Source organism: Gavialis gangeticus, unplaced genomic scaffold, assembly GCF_001723915.1.
Source record: "Gavialis gangeticus isolate Ggan-Ray unplaced genomic scaffold, GavGan_comp1, whole genome shotgun sequence".
Lineage (NCBI taxonomy): Eukaryota > Metazoa > Chordata > Crocodylia > Gavialidae > Gavialis > Gavialis gangeticus.
The window spans coordinates 38,511,291-38,534,935 of record NW_017728993.1 but is presented as its reverse complement, the minus strand read 5'-3'; the positions used below and the strand labels follow the sequence as shown (position 1 = coordinate 38,534,935).

The 23,645-nt window shown below is 42.5% G+C and overlaps 1 protein-coding gene across 1 annotated transcript in view; it reads right to left on the bottom strand.

The window, feature by feature from the left end:
- Positions 1-8,726: 8,726 nt before the first annotated feature.
- Positions 8,727-23,645, bottom strand: part of LRRC8C (leucine rich repeat containing 8 family member C) — a 44,259-nt gene continuing 29,340 nt past the window's right edge. The window contains exons 2-3 of the mRNA XM_019501579.1: positions 16,853-16,995; positions 8,727-14,124 (exon numbers count right to left, since the gene is read on the bottom strand). Of these exons, the coding sequence (XP_019357124.1) occupies positions 11,854-14,124; positions 16,853-16,990 (2,409 nt within the window). The 5' untranslated portion in view covers positions 16,991-16,995 and the 3' untranslated portion in view covers positions 8,727-11,853. The remainder of the gene's footprint in view (positions 14,125-16,852; positions 16,996-23,645) is intronic.

The following is a 23,645-nucleotide window of genomic DNA, read 5'->3' as shown; positions in this document are numbered from 1 at the left end:
ACTTTCCTGTACTTCCAGGGAACACCTATACTGGCCTGAAATCTCAGCTCTTTTCATTCAAGACCTCTAATTAGTTTAGATCCTTGAGGTGAGGCCCAGCTGAAACAAAGGCATGGAGCCCTGACTGGTAAAAGAAGATCTTTATTAGCACCCCTAGCCACCATTGCTCAAAGCAACACCCCTGATGTACCACTGATGGACAAATTGCTAACCACCAAAATTTAGTAAATATTAAATGAGCAACAACTTAGTACAGGTATGATCCAATATTGTCTTACTAATTTTTCACCCGCTACCTCTGGGCAGCTGATCTCAACAACGAGAAGGGATACCACAGGTGAGAAACATGAATAACTGTGGCCTTATAATGAAGAAATAAAGTGGGAGAGCTCAGGTCTTACATTTGAAAAAAGAAAGAAAACTGAATGGACTTCCCTATTGCAGACATGTGGAGATGCAAAGGAACAGTCAAACTGCCCAGGAGCTTATCCACATGGACATTACAGCTCAAGACCAGGATGATACTGTCACCAAAATGCTGCAGAACCCAGATTTTCTGGAGAAACAGCTGGCACTGGAAGAGCAGGAGAAGAGAAACTCAAGAGGTTCTTGGAAAGACAAACCAGTGGAAGCAGGACAGGGAACTCTTGAAATAGTTATAGACCATGGCAGTGCCTGGCAAGCCACAGTGTCTGCAGGCTTCTCAGCTGGTACTACCAATGGTCTCTATGAAAATGCAGCCTCTTGTGAAGCTTCAGTGGTTATGCTTTTTGCCATCAGGTACTAGGAAGTCCTGATCCTCCAGCTTCTCCTGCACATTACCATAAACTGGCATATTTACTGCTGGCTGCAACTGTGGACTACAAATTCCAGAAGCACTTGAAATTAGGAAGAGGAAGTGATAAGCAACCCTGCAGAGTCCTGCTGCTGTGATTGTGGACTGCAAATCCCAGAGATCTTAAGGGCAGCAGGAAGAGGAAGCAAACACACAGCCCATGCTGGCTACATGCCAGAAAGTCATGCTCTAGTGCCTCCGGCTTCTGGCTTGAGCCGCTGCAGACCTGTGACTGCATTTCCTGAATCAAAAGTGAATGTCTGTTCACTTGCTTATTGGTTCAATCTTTGCAGCTTAGAATAACCTGCAAGGACTGAATCAATTCAGCCTTGGGTTTTTTGATTGTCTGTACTTAGTCCAAGAGAAAAAGGTTAAACAGATTCCACCTGCACTGTTTACACTGCATACTCAACATCAATGGCAAGATAAAATTACCAACGCACAGGTTCTTCAAAGGGCAAATTTACCAAGTGTGACAGCATTACTCAGACAGAGACGACTGTGCTGGCTAAGCCATCTGAGTAGATCGGGGGATGGATGTATACCCAAGGAAATGCTATATGGGGAATTATCAGAGGGAACAAGAACAACAGGATGCCCCAAGCTTCACTATAAAGACACATGTGAGCAAGATATGAAGGCATTTGGAATTGATCCTGCCCAATGAGAAACCTTAGCATGTGATCGGAACAAGTGATTGGAACAAGTAGCATCATCATCTCCACCAGGGCATTAAAGCCCATGACAGGAATTAGTCCCAGAAGCTTGAAGAGAAAAGAGTCTGTAGGAAGCAAGCAACTCCCAAACCACCCAACCATGACACATACATTTGCAACCACTGCTACAGGTCATGCAAATTGGATTAGACTATTCAGTCACATGAGACATTGAAAACCATCTATATCATAGGCTGCCATTTCTCTTCTCTCTGGCAGACAAACAGATGCTATAAAAAAAGTCTGCAACTTGGCTTAAAATGTTAAAAAATGCTGTATTTGATGTAAATGGGTTACTCTCTCTGATTGCACTCTCTTAGCAGTTTTCCTTATAAAGAGTTGCACCTTTAATATAGTTTTTTTGTTGTATAACCACTTATCACTGTCCACCCCACTTGTAAGCAAAAGGGAACCGACAGCCATGCCAAAATATTCTTTTGCACATATACATAACATAGCAAGCAATCTACACAAGCCATTAAAATAGCACCTAGTGCCTCCAAGCTAGCAGGAAGTGTGCACTACTTTTAAATAGATACTTAAAAAGAAAAACGCAACTCCCATGAGGCACCACATTCTATCAACATTCATCTGAGATAAAATATCCCACGCAGATTAGCTGTCTCCTCACTGCACATACTGAAAAATAAAAATAAGCACAACAAGCTATTCCAAGGCCCATAAAAATTATTACAACATGTCTCAGTATCTTATAATCCTCAGAACAGCACATGCACTAGCAAACGGATCAGTCACCAACACCAACATGTGCAACATGGATGTGAGTACATTTATTGTCCTTCATTTCTTACCTTTTTTGACTCAGAGCAATAATTTTGGAAGCACTTGCAGATGTATGAATCGGGTAAGGTGTCCATCAGATCCATGTGGAAATACTAAACAATTTTGGAGGTAGCACCATTTTGCCTTTCACATGTGCACTCCATCACCATTCTGCAATTGCTAAGAGAACAGAACTGAATGCTGTGTGTATCCCCACATTGTGGGGGCCCCAAAATAACAATAGAAACTTGGACCTAGTTGAAAGCAGCATCACTGGAAGTACTGGATTGTTCAAGCTTATAAATGCTTCATCCCCTCAATATCTCTGACACCACCAGTGTGGACAGAGGAAGGGCAGTTTGCACAACGTGAGCTCACAGGTCAAGCCACAAGTCATACATATACCAACCCAAACAGGCATACTTTCAGATAACAGTCTTCCCCTTCAGTAAAGAAATCTACATCTTATATTTGCCCATGTACTCTACTCTACCAGGACTTGACTTAGAAAAGTGCTACAGCTCTCCTTTTTAACCTGTTCTCTGTCACCGTGAAAAAAGTGACCTGCCTTCCTTTATTTTTTTCTTCCCAGCAAGCCAACCTACAATTCCCATTTTCCCTCATGGAAAAGAAGAATCCATCAGGATTCCTCTTTTCTGAACAATGATCAGGGACAGGGAAGATCTGAATATCCTACTTTGGCCCTTCAGTTCAGGGGTCAGCAACCTATGGCACTTAGTACCATATTATCTTGCTAATTTTTCACCTGCTACCTCTGGGCACCTGAACTCAACAATGAGAAGGGATACCAAAAGTGAGAAACATTAATAATTGTGGCCTTATAATGAAGAAATAAAGTGGGAGAGCTCAGGTCTTACATTTGAAAAAAGAAAGAAAATGGAACGGACTTTTCCATCGCATACATGTAGAGATGCAAAAGGGAAGTCCATAGGACGTTTGGCATGTCAGATTTTTGATTGGCACCATAGGTGCTGGGGGTGCCAGAGCCAGGGCTGGGAGGCAGCCAGGGCTGGGGTTGTGCCCACCAGGGCTGGGGCCAGGGCAGGGAGGCAGCTGGTGCTGGTGCTGGCACTGCACCCACTGGGGGGGGCTGGGAGGCAGCCAGTGCCAGCATCGCACCCGCTGGTGCCAGGGCTGTGCCTGCTGCGGGGGCTAGGGCCAGGAGGCAGCTGGTTCCAGTGCTGCACCCACCAGGGCCGGGGCAGGGAGGCAGTCAGTGCTGGCATTGCGCCTGCCAGGGCTGGGGCCAGGAGACAGCCAGTGCTAGTGCTGCACCTGCTGGGGCTGGGGTTGTGCCTACTGGGGGGCCAGGAGGCAGCCGGTGCCGGCACTGTGCCCACTGAGATCGGGGCCAAGGGTCGTGCCTGCTGGGCCTGTGGCTGATGCGATGCAGTACTGAGCAAGGCTGCTACCTCCCATGGCCCTTTCCCCTCCCCCCGCCCCTTCCCACCACAGACTTTCCTGCCTGAGGGGGTGCCCCCAGACCCTGCCCTGAGCGCCCAGTCCCCGCACTTGGCACCCTGGTGCTGCCCCCGCCTGGGTGGGATGAGGTGTCTGTCTGCCCAAGCCCCAGCTAGGCCCGTCCTCTCAGCTCTGGCCCCGGACTCTCCCCACTCTGGGACCATCAGGGAGGCCTGAGTGCCCTCACCCTGGCAACTGCTGCTGCGGTGTCACTGCCTCCCTTCACCAGACACTGCCTGGGGCCAGCGGGCCTGAGCCACAGCCGCTCGTGGTGGGAGACATTGGTGGTGAGGGTCACACCCTTTTTCTTTTTCCTTGTCTCTCCTCATCTTCTTTCTTTCTCTCTCTTCTTTTTCTTCTCTTCTCTCTTGTTTTCTCTCTCCCCTTTTTGTTTCCTTTTGCTCGTCTTTCTCTCTTTTTCTCACGCTCAGGGAAATATGCTTAACAAAACAAATACACAGGAGCAAAGGTAGTAGAAGAAGTTTTATTTATTGTCACCAGGTTTAGAATATTTAGAAAATCTGCTATTTACTGTAAAAAAAAAGGGGGGGGGGCAACATTTATGAACATTAACTATACTAATATGCAGCATGTCCTGCCATGTACCCCCTGCCCTCATTTTGTTTTTTCTGGCACTCCAGCACCTTCCAAGGTAGACATTGTGGTTTTTCTGCACTCTGGCCAATAAACGTTGCCTACCCCTGCTTCAGTTATTTCTGAAGTTAAAAAAATTCCAGAAGGAAAACAACACCTGCCTATATATTTACCTAAATCTTTCAGGTCTTTTTCATGCATCACAAAAAGGAAAAAGCTCATAAACCTCTTATGCCACCTTTAAGGCAGAGAAAAGCCCAATCAAGAATTACTGGAGTTTTTAATTAGTTATTTAGTTTGAATTTGAGGTTATGTGCAAATTGGTTACAATTTTTTTAACCTAACAAGTGATGACTCATTTGCTTTGTTCAGACACACTGTTCGCATTCCCCAGGATGGTACGATATTGGGGTTTCTCTTTCCCCCTGTATCTTGGCATGACTAAGAGCACTGAAGTGTCTGATGTAATCGTACTTCCCAAAAAATGAGTCCTCTGAGAAACAAAGCAAAGGAGTTTGTCAGAGTCCAGCTAACTTTTGTTGCAAATGGTATGATTGTGAAATAGGATGCCATCTCTTTAAGTGAATAGTATCCAACCTTCAGTGACCCACAGGCAGTAATGTTGCACAAGTCATACACAACGGCCAGCATCACCCTCTCCTATCAACCTCGGTGTAATTCTTTAATTTCCTCTGGCTGCAAGCAGTATGGATGGTCTCACATGTAGCATGCTGCCTACAAACATGGGTTTCAAATGCAGCTCACAGCATAAGCAGTGCAGTCCCATTGCCCTGGGTCACCCGTGAACACTTCACCTATGCTTCTGTTCGCAGCCCCATGTTGAGCATGGTGTTCAAATAGCATTGACTCCAGGATCATTGTTGTGCCCAGCTGGTGAAAAATGAGAGCAGCCCCTGAGCTTTGGATAGTGCAGAGGCTGCTGCAAAGGGAAAGAGGCTGCTCAGACCTTTCCCCTCACATACCATGAAAGAGGAAAGGCCTAATCTGATTCCAAGTCAATCACTACAGCAGCTCCCCAAACTCTGGTACTGACTGCCTCACCACGGAGACAGAGAGGGGTTAACGGCAGGATATGACATTTGCAGCTCTTCCAAATACCCATTGTTATCACCCATTTACACTCCTGAAACATGCCCAAGCAAGGAGAAGCTACAGATTCTTACCTAGTAGTTAAGAGATGTTATAGAAGGAAGCACAGGGATTTTCATCTGCTCAGATTCTAGGAATTAAGGGTTTATTCACCTCTTCCATTGAGAAAACTATGAAAGGGACAGAAAGGCAGGGGAAGCACTGAGATTTTTCCACCACTAAGTTCCCTACAAATTTTCCATATATGTGCAAGGATCCTGGAGGGCCAGGAAACAGAGAGAAGTTTTCCCAAACCATGCTTCTTTCCAGGGAAGTGCACCCCAAATTCACTGCAGCAAGGGTTGTCTGCAAGCTCAGTCCTGCCCCCTTCCTATACAAGTCCTCCTCTTCCTCCAGTAACGGCATGTTCCCTGCAGTACAGCCATCCTCCTGCCCTAGGCTTGTGCTCTCCCAATACACAGATCCCCAATTCTCTTAGGGATCACCATGAAAGATGAATATGCCTTGTTTCTTTGGGGAGAGTGGGAGTTCAACACCTGGAGAACACGTGTTGGATGATGTCGTTCAAAGCACTGAAACTGACGTCACCTTTAACCAATGGAACCCAAGAAAACAAACAAGCTGAAATTGCCTAGAGCAGCAACTTTGCATGTATGTATCTTTGTTGCAGTCCTAGGCACTTTCAGCTTGTACATTTTCTTGTGTGTGTGTGTGTGTGTATATATTGTATATACATATACAAATATATACATATTGGGCATGTCTACATGCAACACGTTAATACACATTAGCCTAATTTAATGCAGCCCTTAATGCACATCAAAAATGGTGAAATTAGGCTAATCACACCTAAATTTGATACCTACAAATTAAGCTAATTGTGCCTAAATTTGATACCTGCAACCGCATGTGCATTAAAGGCAAATGCAGGTATCAAATTTAGGCACGATTACTTAAAGTGCATTAATGTACATGTAGATGTGACCTGGCACCAATTTTAGTGCTGGGTCTGGTCAGCCACTAGGGGCGCACATGGCAGGGCTGCAGGGACTTGAAACTAACTTTAGTACTAAGTCCCTGCACATGTAGACATCTGCCAAATATTGCTTAATGCGCTTTTAGTTATGCTTATATGCCCATGTAGACACGCCTATATACAGTCATGGAATCATAGCAAATTAGGTTTGCTTGGGACCTCAGAAGGTCATCTAGTCCAACCCTCTGCTCAAAGCAGGACCACCCCCAACTAGATCATCCCAGCCAGGGCTTTGTTGAGCTGGGCCTTAAAAACCTCCAAGGATGGAGATTCCACCACGTCTTTAGGTAACCTGTTCTAGTGATTCACCACCCTCCTGGTAAGAAAGTTTTTCCTAATATCCAATCTAACCCTCCCTTGCTGCAACTTCAGACCATTGCTTCCTGTTCTGTCATCTATCACCACTGAGAACAGTTTAGCTCCAAACCCTTTGGAACCACCCTTTGGGTAGTTAAAGGCTGCTATCAAATCCACTCTGTATTCTCTTCTGCACACTAAAAAAACCCAGTTCCCTCAGCCTATCCTCATAAGTCATGTGCACCAGCCCCTGAACCATTTTTGTTGCTCTCTGCTGGACTTTCTCCAAGTTGTCCACATCACTGGTGACATGTAGAGGGTGCACACGGAGGCATGTGCACCCTGAGATTGGCAGTGCACCCCCTGAAAGAAGTGCTGCTGATCCTGCTGCCAGCACCTGCAGATAGTAACCACTTGCCACGCCTCTCCTCCCACCTTGCTGCCAACACCACCAGTGGCATCTGTGGGCTGTCGCCAATTGCCGCTGGCAACACAGCCAGCGGCATCTGAGGGTGGTCACCGACATCTGGTCGGTGCTTGCCACCCTCCCCCCCCTGCACTGCTGACACCACTGGTGGTGTCTTCAGCTGCTCGCTGCTGACCACTGCCAACGCAGCCAGCAGCATCTGGGAGTGGTCACCAACCACTGGCTGGCACTCACCACCCTCCCTGCTGCACCCCACACCACTGTGGCCACCTGTGAGAGCTCCCTGTTTGCCACCACCACACCCTTGCCACCACTGCTGCCTGTGGGCAGTCGCTGTACCCCCCAGCCTCCAGGGGCACGTGTTGCTCATGGTCTGCATCCTTTCTATAGTGGGGGGAGGGGCAAAACTGGGCACAGTATTCCAGATGTGGCCTCACCAGTGAAGAATAGAGAGAAATAATTACTTCCCTCAATCTGCTCCGTTGATCTGCTGGCAACGCTTCTATTAATGCAGGCCAGTATGCTGTTAGCCGTCTTGGCAACAAAGACACAGTGCTGACTCATATCCATCTTATTGTCCACTGCAACACACAGATCCTTTTCTGCACAGTGCTGCTTAGCCAGTCAGTCCCCAGGCTGTAGCGGTGTATGGGATTCTTCCATCCTAGGTGCAAGAATTTGCACTTGTCTTTATTGAACCTCATGAGGTTCCTTTTGGCCCAGTCCTCCAATTTGTCTAGGTCACTGTGAATCCTGATTCAATCCTGATTTCATCTCATATAAGAAAACGTATGAGAAATGTACAAGAAAATGTATACATTGGAAGTATGTTTTATCTACACACACACACACACACACACACACACACACACAAAATGCATCAGGTATGAGAGCCAATACCCTTATTGAAATTAAGCTACAAAGGGTTGGAACGTTGCAACCCCAGAACAACCCATAGAAGCCTTTTATGAACAAACTCACAACACACGATGAATATGTAAACTGACTTAAATGGTGGGGGGGGATAAGAAAGGCAATTGTGTGCTGCCTAGAATTCAGTCAGAACACAAGAAAACAGGATATGGAAATATGACAAATGAAAAAGGCCACTATATATACCCTGATACAAATCACTGGGCTGGCTGCAGGAAAAATTTACTGGAAAAATTTCTGTTGTCTGTTAGAGAGGTCAGACTGGGAATCCTTACAGTCTACTGACATATTTCAAAGCCTACTTCTTCCACTGTCCCCAAAATGCTTAAATCAAAGCAATGTTTATGATTAAAAACAGAAATATGTTTCCCAAACAAATGATCACTTTGTAGACTTTCAGCGTTTCAACTTACAAAAGAATTTATTTTTTCCTGTGTGTTCTGTACTGCAATAACACCAGGCAAGTATATTATCATATTAAATTTCTTGCTATTGGATTAATATGCTTGTCCATTTGACTTAATTTCAAAGCTTTTTTTTTTTTTTTTTACCGTCTTTCAGGTCTTGTCATCACATCGCCATGTGCATTAATGGAAATGCCAGAAATGTGTCATACAAGACAAAATACATACTTTCCCATATGAATGTGCATGAGTTAGCCAGACTGGCTAGATAAAACAGTTCAATACAAATATTAATATTTGTTGCCACAAAAGGGGACACAAACATATTAAGATTCTGATCATATAGTATATCTGTTTTTCAGGAGCAGTACAATTTTCAAGTCAGGTTTCTTATATTTGACCCACAATTGGTCATCTGTTTCCATTACAAAGAATGATTTTCTTTTTGTTTGTTTAATGATGTAAAAATGTTTTGCTTATATGCTGGGATTTTATTAGTTGTTAGGCACCTGTTTAATATAAATAATTACATATGCCCATGCCTATAATATTATCAAAAAAGTCAATTCATTCTATTATAGTTCACAGAAAGTTTTTCTAGTGTAGTTGCAGGTAAATATACATATAAGGAGTAAATGAATCACTGAGTAAATATGGCACTTTTACATATGCAATCTTTCCTGGATTTTGAATAGTACTAGGAAATAATCTGTTCTTAGATAGAGCATTACTAGAATACTGTAATACAGTTTTAAAAACACACTCCACAGACTAGATATTACGTATAGAAAAAGTCAACAGTGCATTTACCTGAGTTTGTTTCATAACAATAATTTGATATTTTATCATTCACTGTGACCCTAAGGACTTATCTTACACAAAAATTGTGCCACTTAACAATACCAGTATAGTTAAAACAGTACAACTCTCTTAGTGTGGATACAGTTATATCTGTATAAATTGCCCAATGCCAAAATACCTTATTCCTGTGCTGGAACAGGAACAAGCTACACCAGTATTAGGTGCATCTATACCCATACAACTGGGTCCGTACAAGGTTTGCACTAACTATAATCAGTTAAAAAAATCATGCCCCTAACTGACATGTTAAACGAGCAAAAGAACAGTGCAGACCTCACCTTAGATTTAACTGAGAGGGTACACAATTTCAATTCAGAAGACATCACAAAATTCAAGGGAAACAAAATAAGACACATAATAAGTTATGTTTTTGAAACACTGTGTCTAGAATCATAGACATTTTAAAGATTTTTTTTCCCCAAAACCCTAAATATAATCCCCAATTTCAGATCTAAGTAAGATTTTACTATACAGATTTCGCTGATTACTTGGACATTTTATACAGTTTACATTCATCAGGAACTACAGCACTTGGTTTACACAATTAAGTTAAAATGAGCAATGAAACATTTCTCTCCCCCACATTACATCAAACTGAAGCACATTTAGCATACATATACTGCCAAGCAGTTCCTATAAGTGCATTCCATATACGAGTAAGAGCTTTTGCAATAGCCATATCAGTATTAGAATACTGAACAAAAAATAAACCCCTTTAAAGAAGCTTGTTTTGATTCCTTCATGCCTGACCCATCTCCAATGAATCATATGGATCATAGATCTTCTCCAGAATATTCCCAAGAAGCAGAAGTAAGTCTGACTTTAGCACTACAGTGAGTCTACTAACTGGACTACATAGTACACTCTGGATTCATGAGAAAAATCATATTTTCCCCATCTCACCATCCCATTTTGTCAGACTCATAAAGCAACAACATGCTTTTGCACCAAGACCCCAAACTTAGATTAACGGCAGTTCAAGACAGAAAACCAATGCTGGCAGTAATGAAAAATCTAAAAGCAATCACACTGACAATCACCTAGCTACTGTTTCATGTACCTTTTAACAATTAGCAACCAAGACCCTGCAATTTTATAAATAGCATCACCACCTGCATAAGAAAGGGCTTATTTCTAGCTATCCACACCGGGCAATTAACCGGTGCCTGCATTATTATTTAAATACACTGTACAGTGGATGAGGAGACCTCCAGGGAATAGTTTATTATAAAAATGATTATTTTTATCAATTAAGCATAAATTAACTTTTGAGTAGCACACAGCATTAAAATGGGTAATACCTGCCAAGCTTCCTTAGGAAAAAGGAAATGACAGGAGTAGTCAACAAAATAATTTAACATAGATTAGCTGATAGAATTTCTAACCTGATGCACAGTCATGTAAGTGTATTATGGTTAATTACATTATTTTAAACAAACAGACTTCCAATCGTATAATTTCCAATCTAATTATTAGGTAGAAGATTAAAACAAACTCACTGTCATCACTATGCCCTGCTATATTGAGACTTCTGAAATGGTAATATTTGATTATTTTTTTTAAATTTGGTTTCTGGAGATATGTAAATGTTCCTCTACCAGGCCTGGTAACATGCAACCAAGCTCAAGTACTGTACATACTAGCTGCCAAAATACAATTTTGTTCTCTTGTCCAAAGTTTCATAGACTTGCAGTTCTCTAGAATCCCAGTCCTACAAAACTCAAAGTACCCTTTGGGAAAATGAACTTAGTAGGAGTCGGGAGCACTTATCTTGTAGAACTGGACCTTGGTTGGGGAACGGATGCATGGAGCTTTATGACCATGGTAGAACAGCATGTATATATTCATCTTTGCAGAATATACACATCTGGATGGAGATTTTTTAAATAGACTTATTGAGCTTCCACTAAGGGTTGAGGGTGCACACCATATGCAATCAGCCCTCTAAAGAGAACCTCTTCAGAGATTGACAGTGATTAAGGAGACATTATGTTCATCAATTAAAACTTACACAACCCAAGGCATGCAGCTTGCAGTGCCCTCCCCACCCCCAATCAATTCCAGCCAAAATTAAAAAACAGCTGATAAAACCATTTGCTTTAGCCGGTACAAAAAAAATTACAATATTGCCCTTGTCATCAGGGCAAAACAAACTTAAAAATATTTTAAAACAGTGAAAAAATACAAGAACATTTTATTAAAAAATATACATACTTCTTATTCCATATTTGTTTGTACAGATAGTTTTGTGTCAAAAGGACAAAAGGAAAAAATAAAATAAACACAAAAGTAAATGCATGATCAAACTATGCCATCATTTAGTTAATGTATTTGGTAGAAGCACGTTTCTGTAACTTTGAGGAAAAGCAAGTAAATTATTCAGCTTTCATCTGCTCCCTGACATCAGAAGGCAAAGTTTCAAACAAGGTATCCTCTACAATCAAGCCACTTCGCTTCAAAGCCCTACATTCACCAAGTTCAGGTGGGAGAATTTCAAAGTGATTGCCTTTAATATCCAAGTAGGAGAGGAATACTAAATTACCAATTTTAGGTGAAAGGACTGACAAGTTATTTTTCCCAATCTTCAGAGTCTTGAGTTTTTTGCAAAAGTACAGTTCATCTGGCACACTCTCTACTTTGTTACAAGTGATGGAAAAATACTGTAAACTTTGCAGCACTCCTATTTCGGGTGGAATAAATCGAATGTCATTGTAAGACAAATCTAAGTATCTAATTTTGTTGCATAGGAATAGGTGGGATGGAAGAACCTCTATTTTGTTATGACTAAAGGAAAGACGTTCCAGGCTAGTGAGTTTCTTTATATGCTCTGGGATATAGGTTATACTGTTATACCACAGCTTTAAGATTGTAAGTTTTCTCAGATGTTGAAAACTGACTATTTCTTCAATTGATTTGAGGTTGTTTTCCTTTAAATCTAACTCCTGCAAACTGAGAAGGCTAAAAACAGCATGAGGTATCCGCTCCAAATCACAATGAACCAACTCTAACTCAGTCAAGTTAACCATTTTCTTCAGGTTATTGAACATCACTAACTTGGTGCCATCATTATAGATGCACAATTTTTGAAGGTGACTTGAAACATCAACTGCAGATTGTGGGATTTTGGACACATTGCTTTTAATGTAAAGAATTTTAAGGCTTTTAAGATCCCGAAAAGACTCAAGAGTAATGTTTTTGGAAATATCATGACTTAGAGAGCCAATTAAGTAGAGCTCTTCCAAATTTCGGAGTCCGTACATCCAAGGCGGAAGCTCTCTGATGTCATCAAACTTGACGCTCAAGATCTTGAGATTCTCCTTCAGAAATGCCAGTGCAGCACTGTGGATCTTCACAGAACACTGGTGTAAGGACAGCTCTTGGAGATTGTCCAGCTGCGCAATAGTTGCCGGTATCATAACATTATTAATGATTTCAAGCTTTAGAGACTGAAGCTCTGTAATTTCAAAAACTGTGTCTGGAAGTCCTGACAGCATAAAAAGCTGCAGTTCCAAATGGTTATGGGCATTTGTTTGTAGCCTCTGCCTCAATTTATCCGCTGTCCATTCATTGTTTAAGTTCAGCTGTTTCAGTTTGTTTTCACTGACTTCAGACAGGAACACAGCAAATCTTTTTGAATAAAGAGGGTCATACTGATCTATCATGTGAAGCATAAAAGCAAAGTCATTCTTAACATCTGGGATATCATCAATCCCAGTCTCCTGGCGAACATATTCAAAGGAATATTCCTTCAATGAACGATAGAAGAGCCAATATAAAGTGTAAAGGCACGTTAGTCCATAGATGCTTACGAAGCACAGGTAGCAGAAGGAAAGTTTGGAGAAAAGATGTGCCATAGTATGATTACAGGAAAAATTCTTATAGCCTGTCATGTCCTGTATGTCAACATTACAGTCTACTGTAAACTGAACTTCTGAAACCAATGCACTGTTGTAAGCAATAATGATAAGAAATTTAATAACTTTAAGTACAGTCTGGCGAACATACATAGCATAGAGCAGATCACCTTCCTCAACATGCAGTCGAAATTTCTTCACCTTTTCAAACAATGCTTTTGCCTGTTCTCCTTCTTTTTTATCCAAAGCCCCTACTGTCCCCTTATCCACAACTAACTTTTCAGGTATTGATTTTAAGGACTGAGTTTTGACCAAAGTGCCTTCTGTGCTAGGTTGGATAGTATTTGACTTGCTTATATTGTTCTTCCTGTTATCTTTTTCTTCAGAGTCTTCTCCAGACACTTCAGATAAGGCCCTTGTTGTCCAGGGAGAGTCAAAACATTTCCCCAGGATTGAAATGAAGTGTTCAATTTTTGAGCTTGATCCAGGGAATTTGAACCAGAAGTTACTACACAGCATGAACACCAGAGTATGTATAAGGACAAGGTAAGGGAAATACTTTGCATACCAATGCAGGGCACGTTCATAGCACATTTGGTTTATAAAGCTATATTGCTGAAGGTCTAAGTCTGTCTTAAGTCCCTTCATTTCAACAGTGGCAGGAGGAGTGGATGGTTTAGGTGGAGGAAATAGGGTTGTATTGGGGACTGTAGTGGATACATTAGGACTGTAAGAGTCATTCTGCCAAGGCTGTACTCTCTTTGGAAGGCATATTATCTTGTCTTGCATGACCTGAAACAGACAAAAATTATTTTTTCAAACTATTTACTAATGATGTCTAGTGTGATCACTGTTACATCAGCAGCACCATCAGATAACTGATGTATCCTTGGAAGAGCGTACACCTAGTTCTATTTCAGGGATTAGGTTCAAAGTCTATATGAGCATTATTTGTTATGCGCCAATGACATTCTCAATAATAGGCCAAGAACTAGATAGATCATTCCAAATACTTCTTTACATATATATAAATACACATGCAACAAGCCTCTGAAAGAGTAGCCCTGTCTTTGGCTGTGTCTACACTGCAAAAAGGAAGTGTGCTCTTAATTTGGATTGCCCAATCCAAGTTAGTTAACTAACAGGGTAAACTACAAGATGGGGTAAAAGGGAATAGCTACTGTGAAGGTAAAAGAGCTTCACTGCTTACACCAGTTGATAATCTGGCCCATGATCAAAACAATATTTTTACACATTTGCTAGAAATAGAAATAGAAAAATTTGCCTGTTCTGTGTTATTGGCACACTCCACTTCCCTATGCTTAATTAAGTCAAACAGTTAATAGGCAAGTGACAGAAATTATGCTTCCTGCGCTTCACCAAATACTTGGCTGCTGGCCCAAAAAGTGTCCTTGTGAAGAGAGATTTGTAACATGCACCTCAGTTTTTGACTCATACCCAAAAGACTTTTGGACTATAGAATACAGGCAAGACTACCACATGCATAGTGCCCAATTTGAGATATTATCATTTAAATGTCTGGGCAAATATTCCATTGTGTAAATGAGTAGGATTCCACTGAAATCAAGGGAGCTCTGCCAATCTGAGCCAGCAAAGAACAATGTCCCTTTAACTCCACTTCTGAATAATCCTAGAGAATGCCAGATCCATATTAGAAATATTACTGGATCCAATAGTATCAGTAAGAGTGAACCAGAGGTCATAACCTATCACCAAACATGGCCTGTCACAGACTGTGGAGGTGGGGGGTTGGGAGAGTTGTCTTCCTCTGTAGTGTGGAGCGTGGTCTACTAACAGATTACTTCTGTTCTCCATGGTGGCAGATGGCAGAACAAGGAGCAATGGTCTCAAGTTGCAGCAAGAAAAGTTTAGTTTGGATATTAGGAAAAACCACTAAGAGGGTGGTGAAGCGCTGAAATGGGTTACCTAGAGAGGTGATGGAATCACTATCCTTGGAGGTTAGTACTGGCTGGAATGATCTAGTTGGGGATGGTCCTGCTCTGAGCAGGGGGTTGGACTAGATGACCTCCCTCAGGTGCCTGACAACCCTAATTTGCTATGATTCTAGGACACTTCCATGCCATTGCAGTGGCTGGGTATTGGCAGTGTCCTTATTGTCCCCTGTTTTTACATATGTCATGTTATAGGTGATCCTGGTGTTTCAAATATCATTCCTTCTAGTTATGGGTGAGGGTTTGGGAATTACCTGGGTTAGCAATTGTTGCAAATTCGTGGATTGGACTTGCTGGCCAAGGAGGACCCCTCCAGAGTTATGTACCTATGAGCTCTGCTAAGAAACAGAACCATCTAGAAAAGGGGAGGAGTAAAACAGGAAAATATAGGACATGTTTCATATGCTCCATATTTCAGATTTCTGACTGTTCTATAGGCTTGGGAAAGAAGTTACCCCGCCACCAGCCTTTATTTCCCTTATTGCACAGTTGGGTGCAGAGTGGATAGGTGATGAATGGATGGGTGAATGAAAGGCTGGGAACACATACTGCACCAAGCAGATGTTCTGAAATCAAGTACATCCAACCTGGACCTTGTTTTCTGTTCCTCCTTACGTTTTGGCTCTACAGCAACATTTAATTAACCCAGAATAACAGTAACATCAGTTATTTATGTACAAGCATCCTCCATGATGTTATGGACTGGAGGAGGCCTAGCTATTAGTTGTGGGTGGTCCTGAGTAAAATAAGAATGCTCCTGCCAAATCTATTCAAAACATGGTGAGAAAAAAAATAAAGGTCTGCTAAATGCAAACAAGAGAAAAGGAAAGTTTTAAGAGTGTTTTAAATGATAACAACAAAGTGAACAAACAAGATTTGAAATCTAGTCAGCTTTGCTATGCAAAACTGTCACGAAAACTGACCAAAAGGCAAAAGAACCCCAGCTGACCAATCTGGTGATATCATAGAATCATAGAAATTAAGGGCTAGAAGGGACCTTAAAAGATCATCAAGTCCAACCCACGACGTCAGTGGAACAACACCTATTTCAGTGGTTCTCAACATTTTTAGACTCAAGGTGCCCCTTAGAAAATGCCAGCTCCTAGTTTTCATTCATTTTTGACTGCAGAAAAATAACAGAGGGAGGCTTCTGTTGTAAAGAATTCAGAAAGACCACAGCAGGTCAGCATGTTTTTAATACTATATATTCCTATTTGAAATCTCTGGGTTTATCTTGTGAATCATGTTCATACACCTTACAGTGCTAACACTGCATGGCACTCTGCAGCACCCTTGAAAGGATTTCAAGGCACCCCAGGATGCCACATTGCCCTGGTTGAGAATCACTGACCTATTTAAAATAGTTAAGGACGGCTCCATGGTGTTTTACTATTCTATTCAAATCACTGAGGCCTGCTGAAACCTGCAATGATTACAGGATAAAGCAAATATGGTACTGTAATATCCTTCTAATAAAGGCTGTAACTGATTCTGTCATTTGAACACCCCTAATAACAGCATTTTAGATGACACTACCTTTAACTTACCTGTAATGTACATCCGAACACACCAATCATCAGCATGGCTACCGAGAGATAGTCTGTAAACACATCCCACCATGGCTTCAGGACCCTGAATGCTGGCTGCTGCTCAGAAAACTGACGAAATTCAGTTACAGGAATCATTTTTTCTGAAAGAGAGTCAAGCATATCCATTGTTTAGTCTTTTCATACCAGTTTCTTCCATTGACAAATCTCAATAGCCACAAAAGGGTATTTTATGCTATCGTCTTCCATTTTGTGCAACTCACTGGAAAAAAATATCAGAGACATTTTGATTCTCTGTATAAGAGAGGAGCAGGGACTAGATTAGCTTTTATATAACTAGACATGCATCTCTGCATTGGCTGCCATTGCTTGCAACGGGTGAATGCCTCTCCTTTCAGAACTTCTGATAAATAAGCCACTGCTTTAGGTGTCTAACTTCATGTATGCAGCTTTGAAGATTTTGCCCTTACTATCAAAGATCTGATTAAAGCCCTTACCTTTTTATGCAGAGCTGACAGCTGTGTTTAAAGGCAGTGTTACATTCATGTGCAATGAACTAATAATGGTTTCAAGGATGCTTTGGAATCTTTGTATTTACATCTAAAAGCACCTTGAAATCTATTATGATTTGAACATAAGCAGCTGAAGCAGTTCAGTTAAACAGAACTACAGGCACTACGGACAGATTGAGGGCTTTATCCCAACCTTAGATGTCTGCGTTTGCATCCTCACATACAGCGTAAAATCAGATGACACATGCACAGATAGAGTAGTTGATTTTAAAGAGTAGTGTACAAATACAGCCAAGTGATCAAAATAGCCTACTTGATCATAGGGATGCCCTATGTCAGAAAAGTGATTAAAGTGGAAATCTTAACAGAAGCAGAATGTTCTTTCAGCTGAAAATGTAAAAGTCCTTCAGAACTGACACACTGACAACAGAACCATTATGATGGAAGCATTGCTTTACAAAGCCACATTACAGATCCATGGGTTATTATGCAATGTCCACACAAGCAGGCCAGCTCTAGTGCAGCAGCAGTGATGGCATGCAGCTCTTTATCAAATTATGCTAAGTCAGGAGTGGCCTTCTGATACTTGTATGCTTATCTTGCAAAAATGCAGCAGAGACACCAGGGAAAATCTGCCTCTCTGAAGAGGAAGAGCTGTAGAGCACTACTGCACATGCAAATGAATAATGGGACAAGCCTCTCCTCTGACTTTGCTTTGGGGAAACACTGGGGGGGAAAAAAAATAAAAAAAAAATCAATCCTATAAATTAATGCTGCCCCTTCCAGTTTTAAATTCCATGACCAGCACTTACTCAGCAGAGCTCTGTCCACTTCATATCCCCTAACTGGCAGCATTATGGTGCCTGTTATATTGCACAGAGCTGGGCTGTCCAACTTCTAAGCAGCTGGGGGACAAATGCCCTACAAGCCACACCAGCAGCAGCTGCTCCCATAGGCTGCATCAGGTAAGCCACAGGGCTCCCAGGCCACATGTTTGTGAGCACTGCACAGGAACCTCCCTGCCTGCAGCTCCACTATACACCCACGCCTGCCCCCTGCTCCCCCACACTATTTACACTAGGTGCCACAAACACCCTTCCCCCCACTGCTGTGCCACATGCCCAATCAACCTCCTCCTCCTCCTGTACAACATGCCCATATGCCCCAGACTCACCCTCAGCTCCCCAGACTGCAGTGAATTGCACTACCCCACTCCCTGGGGCTGAGGCAGGCAGCAAAAGCTGGAGGAGGGAGGGGGAGCCCAGTGATGCCAGCTGCTCTTGCAGCTGGACTGATGGGGGAGAGCAGTGGCTAGGCAGGAGCCTGGAGTTTGAAAGTTAACCTCTTGCAGGCTGCATACAGGCCATGTGTTGCCAGTTGGGCAGCCCTGAGAGGAAATACTGAGCAAGAATCAACACATAATACAAACTTTCCCTGCCACCCCCCCAGAATTACACTATTTTGTCCCCATTCATTCCCAGGAAAATACCTTCCTTTTTCTTTATTTCCAAATCTAAATGACTTTGGTTTACTATTCCTTTCTTATCAAATGTTCTATAAAGATATACATTCCTTAAAAGTATATGAATACAATACAATAGTAATATATATCAGTTATCACTTGGCAATAACTCTTGAATTTTTTCAGATTTTGTGACTGTTGGAAGCTGCTACATTGTTGTTAAGAATAGTCCAAGCATTCAAAAATCTATTCAAGCCCTGAACCCCAAATGCCAAAATTAGCTTATAAATCATGAGGAATGTATATGCATGTGTTTTTAGTTGCAGTTTTGGGGTTCTTTTTATTTGTTATCTTTTAGGGTTTTCATTCTCAAGCTTGTCTCTGCAACAATAGAGAAATTGGAACTTATTTTTTTAATAAAAGTGAAGACTCTTATATAATCCTATGACTCCTAAAGATGAAAAGCACTAGGAACCAGACCCACAAAGGTGTTTCACCATTACATTTATGGGAGTGAGGCACCTAAATATCTTTGCAGATCTGGGCCCAAAGGTTGTTAGATTCAAAAACCCGGTAACAGGCAAGAAGTGCACTGAGACTGGGAGTTGGTAGACAGGAGTTCATCCTGCAAATCAGTATGTGTTGAAAACAGTAATATGTGCAAGTAGATTTGAGTGCTAGTGTTGGTATGTAATCAGTCTGCATTTTAAGTAGCTTTCTTTTATCATAACTTTGCTTGATTAGTTTGGAGGCAGGTGATGGAGAAGGAATTTGATTAAGCTGAGTTTCTGCCACTACAAATAACTGTTCCTACTATTTCCTTCTTTTCCCTGATAACATTTTGGATAACTTGCCTCCATAGAATGACAATACATTAGCTGGAACCTCAGAACTTCTTGAGAGGACATGAACCTGTTACCTTCTACTCAGTGTCCACTAAAAAGTGTTTGATATTTTCTTTCCCTGGTCTGCCTGGGAGGGAGAGATGATCTGTAATTATCTGACAGATAAAAATGAAGCCTGACCAAATTCTTATGGGATGACATAACCAAGTGCTCAGTTTTGTTGTAGCAACTAGAGGTGCGCTGATATATAGGTCATATATCAGATCAACACCATTAACTAGAAAATTAACATGATCAGCAATCAGCCTTTTTTGGCTGATATCACCGATAAATGCCTGGCAGCTTGGAGAGCAGCATCCTGCTGGTACATCTGTGGGGGGGAAGGAGCAAGGGGGAGGGAATGGGGTACGGGGCAGATCAAAGCCCCCACAGTGAGGGAGGGAGTGGGGCAGGGGCAGGCACTGCCTGGCCAGGGCATGGGACAGAGCCACAGGCAGCTCATCCAGGAGCTGGAGAGGGAGGGGAATGGCTCCCTCCCACTGTGTGGCCCCCTGGGGGAGGTATGGAGGGCATGTGCCCCCCCCCGATTTGTGCACGGGGTGAGGGTGAGCTGCCTGCTGCGGGCTCAGGGCCAGGGGTTGTGCCAGCCTCTTCTTGGCAGGGGGGCTGGGCCAGGGCTGTGCTCAGAGCAGTTGGCAGCAGAGGCACTGGGAGGGGCAGCTATGGGGAATTTTGTGATAGCCATAGCCCCCCAAAACTCCCCCTAGCACCACCCCTGCTTAGGGCACTGTGCTCTGTTGCAGCTGAGCCCACCCCACCCCCACCTGCCCTAAGTGCAACCCTGGCCCAGACCCCCTGCCGGGAAGCGGCTGGCACAGCCCCTGGCCTTGAGTCCACAGTGGGCAGCCCACCCTCACTCCGTGCACAAATCCAGAGGGGCACATGCCCTCCATGCCTGGGGGGCCACACAGCAGCAGGGAGCTGTCCCCCCTCCCCTCCCCCATGCCGCCCAGACAAGCCACCCGCAGCTCCATCCCGTGCCCCACCCCACCCCAGGGTTGCATTCACCACCCCAGCTGGGCAGCGCTTGCCCCTGCCCCACTCCCTCTCTCATCGTGGGGCTTCAATCTGCACCCCGCCCTCCGCTGGTGCCCCTTCCCCCCACAGACTTACTGGCAGCAAGCTGCTCTCCATGCTGCCTGGCTGTATTCCTGTAAGTTGGCTATTGGATAGGTATCAGCCAATATGGCTGGTTAATAATGAGCCACTGGCATCGGCCAAGAAAATCTTTATCGGTGAACCCCTAGTAGCAACTGTTACAGAACGAACTGTAAGGCCCTGTTCAACATTCCATACTTAAGACGTAGTCCCAGTAATTTCAAGTCTATCATCCAAAGCTGTTTTCCATTTCATTTATTATTTATGTATTAATAAAATTGATTGACTGACTGCATGGCTGATGTGAATTAGCTAATATCTAACTATGCTCAGATGGATTGTAAATGGGAAAGGAATTGATTTGCATATCTTCTATGCACAAAGTGGGACTTTTCTATGTTTGATCCTCATCTTACAATATTTTTAAGTTAATAAAACATGGGGCATTCACAAGAAGATTCAGGTGGACACAGAGGGATGGGAACATTGACCACTTGATGCCATTTCGTTAAGAAACCCCACTGTTTCTACTGTACAACAAGGCCTGTCTTTGTTACATGAAGTGCCATGGCAGATGCTGCAAAGAAATGCAAAAAAAGGTACCTTCTGTATTTTACAATGCTGTGGCATACAGTGCAGATGCATATAAAATGACATGATAATGTTCTCCCCCTGCTCTCCATCACTTCTATTACAACAGTAGCTTGCCCTGATAGCATGCACACTCCCTAGGACTCCTGAAAAACAGTCTGCATGCTTATCTGTTTCAAAGAGCTGTTAAAATAATTCCACTGCTCTGTGCAAGGAACCTGGCCCTTAAGAACTGTTAGATCTGGCAGCATCTTACTGGCAGATTCATTCCTAATGAGACATTAGAAGTTCTGTGCCTGGTGAAATGATCCATGTTCAATCTATAGCCTACTCTTATTTTAAACAAGTCAAAACAAAAGATATTTAAAAACTGATGCCACATATCAGCACGATGATCAACAGCGAAGGCATTACACCAACTATGGAAGTTTCTTACATGTTGTTAGTAGAAGGAATTGAGGAATTAAAGATGGAAGTAAACCCTGAGAGTCAGAATTTTAGCGGATATAAACTGATGTAGTGCCACTAGCTTTAATACAGCTGCATTTACTGATGCTATTTAAAGGCACAGAATCCAGTAATTTAACCCAGAAATCTGACCTACATTAAATACTGTTATAGTTGGACTGAAAGGCATCTTTAAGAAAAATATCTGATTCAACCAAAAATCATGGTGCTCATTCTCTTTATCTCTTCCCCATTCCCTAGAAACTTAAAAAACACAGCAAAGCATAAGATAGATTATATGGTGTTCTGCTACTCAAAAGGTTCTGGAGAGGGAGTCCAGGATAAACTCTATACTGAGACCCATCACCACTGATGCTGGAACGCAAGCCCAGAAGAATAAAAAATGAAATAGAACAAAATGGGCTGTCTTGTAAACCATTCAAAAATGAATTTAGGATTTCCCCCATTAGAGAAGTGGAGACATGTCAAGACTGTGGGGAAATGTCAGAACCTACAAGTGTCGAAAAATGTCTCGGGCACCCTGTGATTTTGCTGCATCATGCATAGGAAGCAAGGGACAAATGTGAAGGAATGCACCAAGATCCGACAATAATAAATAAACTGACTTGGGCTGGAAATAGAGATGTGGAGAAGAACCAAACAAAACATTCAGGGCACAATTCTCAGCTGATATAAACTGGCAGAGCTATCTTGACATCAGTAAAATTTTGGATGTTTACCCCAGCAAAGAAATTGGCTCCAAGTATCAGTTAATATTTTGGGGGAAAGATCAGAGCAGCAAAAATCACAGGCAGTTAAAATGATGTAAAGGAGTTAAGGAAAATAAATAGACTGGGGTGGGAAAGAAGGAACTGGAGACAATATGGGCTTATTAATAAATGGGAGAGTAAATCAAATAGTGATGCTAAAATGGCTGCACTATTCACATGTCTGTTTTTCATAATTGGCCCTCATCAAAAGAAATAAAGGAAAGTGGTACAGACAGTTAGGAAGTAATGAAGGTTCCTGCCTCTGCAGCTGAAGGGAGGATTACTGCGTGTATGGTATGGATTAGAACAACCAGACAATGCAAGTTCCACTATATAAAGTATATTAATTAATTCACTTCCAGAAACATTGACTGCTCACAGAGATTCCTGTGGGGTGCCACAGAGGGGAGGTCTGAGGCTGCTGATGGCAAAGGTGCGGTTTTCTGTTATGAACTATCATCACCATGCGGGGCTAATAGCCTCAGGCCCATGCTGGGAGCTCGGGTGTTTGCTATTATAGCTATGCCAACACAGCTATGTCAGGAAGCCCTACCTGCATTACCAAGAGAGCATATACTGAGAGGCACAGCATATACCAAGCCAGTTTTTTCTGATAGCAAATCTATAGCATCTCCCCAAACAGCGTAAGCCAGGCTGAAAACATAACACTCTTCAGTGGGGACAGTTGTGCCTACTTCTGGGTTGAAGTGGCATAGTTATGCCAGCTAGGAGAGGAGGGCTTTTAAACACAATGCTGACATAGTTATGCCAGCAAAACTTTGAACCGTAGCACTGCTCTTCACTGACTGCTTTACAATATGAGATCTTGACCTTACACACAGACACACCAGTCTGATGCTTTTGCATTAGTGAATTTGTAATGTAATATCATCAGAGACCCGGGTTTTCCGCTTGCCACAGAAAAATGCAGTAACACCTGGATTTTCTTTTTACAGAGAAAAACCTGGATTTCTCCTTTAACAGATAAAATCATGGAAAACTGGCGGG